Source organism: Carassius auratus, unplaced genomic scaffold (genome assembly GCF_003368295.1).
Source record: "Carassius auratus strain Wakin unplaced genomic scaffold, ASM336829v1 scaf_tig00012377, whole genome shotgun sequence".
Classification (NCBI taxonomy): Eukaryota; Metazoa; Chordata; class Actinopteri; order Cypriniformes; family Cyprinidae; genus Carassius; species Carassius auratus.
The window spans coordinates 95,654-98,858 of record NW_020524285.1 but is presented as its reverse complement, the minus strand read 5'-3'; the positions used below and the strand labels follow the sequence as shown (position 1 = coordinate 98,858).

Here is a 3,205-nt window from a genome sequence, read left to right as displayed (position 1 = left end):
TAACATACTCAGAGTTTTCACTTAACCTCCTTTGTGAAACGGGCCCCTGTAGTCCTCTTACATCAAAATCCACACATATGTTTGTTTAGAATTGTTTTGGCTTGTATACATTGTTAGATCTTTGCATATTTCTTTCCAGAATGAGATTACCTTTTTTATTACTGGAGGAAGTAATATTATGGATTCGTATTTTAGCCAGAAGTAATATCAAAGAACATCTAAATTATTGGTCATACAATCTATAATCAGTTGCAGTCTGATATTACGATAAGTTAATTGAGTTAATGTATAACAGTTTGAATGTGCAAAATATGGTTTTGGTGTAACCTAAAAGTTAATTAAGCCTTATGCAACATTTGCTCATTGTAAGAATGCATCAGCTCCCATAAAAAACATCTTTGGCTGCTTCTGTTCTGGTAATATTTTTTATCAGGAAATTCTCCTTGGCTCTGTAGGGTTAATTGAAAGGGAATTGTAACCAGGCGTTTTGAGTTCTTCACGTTCTGATATTTATTATATCATTCTCGTTTGTAATGTGTTCAACAGGCCTTCTGGCAGACATCATTTCAGTAAGATCAAGGACAGAATTCAAACGTCTAAAGCAGTGTTTGTTCATTCCCATTACGGTTCTGTTATTTCATGACAGTGTTGTTAATCTGCAGGTGGTGATGCATTATGGTATGGAAACATTACTGGCCTTCTTGTTGCCATACAGCATGATCATAGGCAGTTACGTGTGCATCCTGTGCAGAATCCGCAAGACACGCTTTCGCAGATGCATTCGCAGCGAGAAACTCATTCTGGTGATCATCATCACCTTCGGACTCTTCTGGCTGCCGTACCACATCATAAACGTGGCACAGGTCATGTGTCTGTTCAACAAACACTCTATTCTCAAATGCAAAAGAAAACAAACAAACAAACAAAAAAACATTAAACATAAACGTGTTTTCCTCACACAGGTGGCTCAAGCTTTACATGCAAAAAATTTTACAGTTGAAAAGTGAGTAACTGTAAACAGTCACACCAGAACCATAGCAAATGAAGAGTCCAGTATCTCTTAAACACGGACTAGTTCACATAACTTTTTCTATTAAGTGTGATTAACTTTTAGTAATGTTTGAGTAAAACACCCTTAAACAAGACAATTTTGTCATTAGTGTGAAATCCAAAGCAAACATTTTGAAATTGTTCTTTTGTAGTGTCTCAGATCCGCGAGTGGTTACTTCTACCGTGGCCTTTGTCAGCAGCTGCATAAACCCCGTCCTCTACACCTTCGCCGGTAAGTCGTTCATCCGGCGCGATGGCCTGGCCTTCATGGCGCGGCTGTTCGAGGGAACGGTGCTGAAAACAACGCGGAGGGTCCAGTACAGCAACCAGAACAGCCGTGACCGAGAGAAGGAGACTGACGAGGGAGAGAGTCTCAAAGATAAAGACACTGACTCCTCCACTACTGCTAACTCCAGCTCGGTTATTAAAGTTGTGCCGCAGAAAAATGGTAAGTGAGCATCTGGCTGTGGCTTGTGATGGGACACTCAATCTGCAGTGGGATGTGGATTTTTAAAGGTACTGCACGGTGGGTGAATCCGGATCACTTGTGCTTTTCTTTTAACAGATGGAGGTTATTCCAAGTTTGTATTATAAAATAAAGACTGTGTACCAACCCTCCCCAAAAAAGAAAAAAAAAAAAAAAGAAAGAGGAGACCAATGCCTAAGCCAAACCATCACCAGACTGAGGACTGAGATAATCTATGTTTTTAACTTCGACTGAAGGGCTAAACAAGGAGCAGGTTCTAACTGTTAAAAACATGACAGCTGTATCCAGTGCTTTACAATAACCATTTCATGTCATTGTCCAGCAGGTGTAATCACGCAACTAAGACAGGTGATCCATTCTGGCCTGCGTTTCCAAAAAGCATCGTTAGCCTGAGTTGATGGTAGAACCATTGTGACAGGGTTCTCCTCTGAACACATGGCAGGCTTTTTTTTTTTTTGTGTGTGTTTGCCATGCACTCCTCTTGTCCTGCCTCCTTGTTTCCCATTACCACACCCCCTTGTTTAGTGCTTGAGTCCTCTTTTTTTTTGTCTTTGAGTGTTGTCACCAGTGGCCCGTTTCAGAAAAGAGGTTAAGTGAAAACTCTGAGTATGTTAACCCTGAAATGAGAGAAACACTAGTTTCCTGTTTAGGAATGGGAGGTTTGTCGAACCTGAGAATGCAGGGTAAGTCAAGCCCATTTCTGAAAGAGAGGTAACTTATACTCAGAGTCAGTTACCGTAGTAACTTACTACTATGAACCTAACCTGGTCAGGAGAAGGTTTCTTTTCGGTAACCCAGAGTTTCTTTCCGGTCTCGTCCACCTTTTTTAAAGCACAAGCAATGTTTAAATACTTCATTCATTCATGCACGCTGCAAGAAAGCTTTTTTTACTAAGTATTTTTTTATTGCAAGATAAATACTAAGCGAGCTATTGATGACTTTCACCTTGATATTTTATATAACCGACTGAGGCCAGCCTAACGGACAGCGACACTGAACCGAGCTCTCTTCTGCAAATTTCTCCTCAAAGTCCCTCCTGCACCCGAACGAAACAAAATACAAATCGCAAGTTTGAAACAAACAACAAGATGTGAAAGAGCCCCGATTCAGTACTCGCGGTGTTCTGCTGTTCAGGCTCACGCAGAGAAAGCCGTCTCGAGACGCCTAAAAACAAGCGTTTTCAAGTGTTTTGGATCAAAACACTTGAACATCGAATTTGCTTATTTTTGCTCTAGTGCCGACAAATACATACGAAATATGTCAAAATGTCCACCTTGGAAATTATGCTTGAAAAAACAGTCAGTTTATTTCTTAAGTGAAAGTAAACAGTTGAGGAAAAAAAATGGGATGTATATTATATTGGATGTGTTCATCATCTCTTAAAGGAACCGCGCCTAATTTAGTTACTGGCTGCTGTAATGTTAATCCAAGAAAATGAAAGAAAATCAATCACTGCTCTTGACTACTTTGTAGTTTTAACAGTCAAACCAAAAATTATTCAGGCACCAGATATATTTTTGATATATATAGCAAAACTGTAATAATGTGGGAAATGTTGAAGGTGTCTGAATAAATGTAGGTTTCATTGTATATTTCATTTTTACATTGAAGACTATCCAGTGCTTTTTTACATTAATTATTTAGTTTCTGTACCTTGACACTTACAAA

At 39.2% G+C, this 3,205-nt stretch overlaps 1 protein-coding gene across 1 annotated transcript; it reads left to right on the top strand.

The window, feature by feature from the left end:
- The first annotated feature begins 519 nt into the window (after positions 1-519).
- LOC113073584 (leukotriene B4 receptor 1-like) lies at positions 520-2,362 on the top strand. The gene is made up of 3 exons (XM_026246399.1): positions 520-863; positions 963-1,003; positions 1,203-2,362. Exons 1-3 carry the CDS (start codon positions 534-536, stop codon positions 1,504-1,506), a joined length of 675 nt encoding a protein of 224 aa, XP_026102184.1. The 5' UTR covers positions 520-533; the 3' UTR covers positions 1,507-2,362.
- The last annotated feature ends 843 nt before the right edge of the window (positions 2,363-3,205 follow it).

Coding starts and splice junctions, on each gene's coding strand:
- LOC113073584 (XM_026246399.1), top strand. CDS start 534: ATGTGTTCAACAGGCCTTCTGGCAGACATCATTTCAGTAAGATCAAGG. Junction 864..962: donor ACATCATAAACGTGGCACAG/GTCATGTGTCTG, acceptor TTCCTCACACAG/GTGGCTCAAGCTTTACATGC. Junction 1,004..1,202: donor AAAAATTTTACAGTTGAAAA/GTGAGTAACTGT, acceptor GTTCTTTTGTAG/TGTCTCAGATCCGCGAGTGG.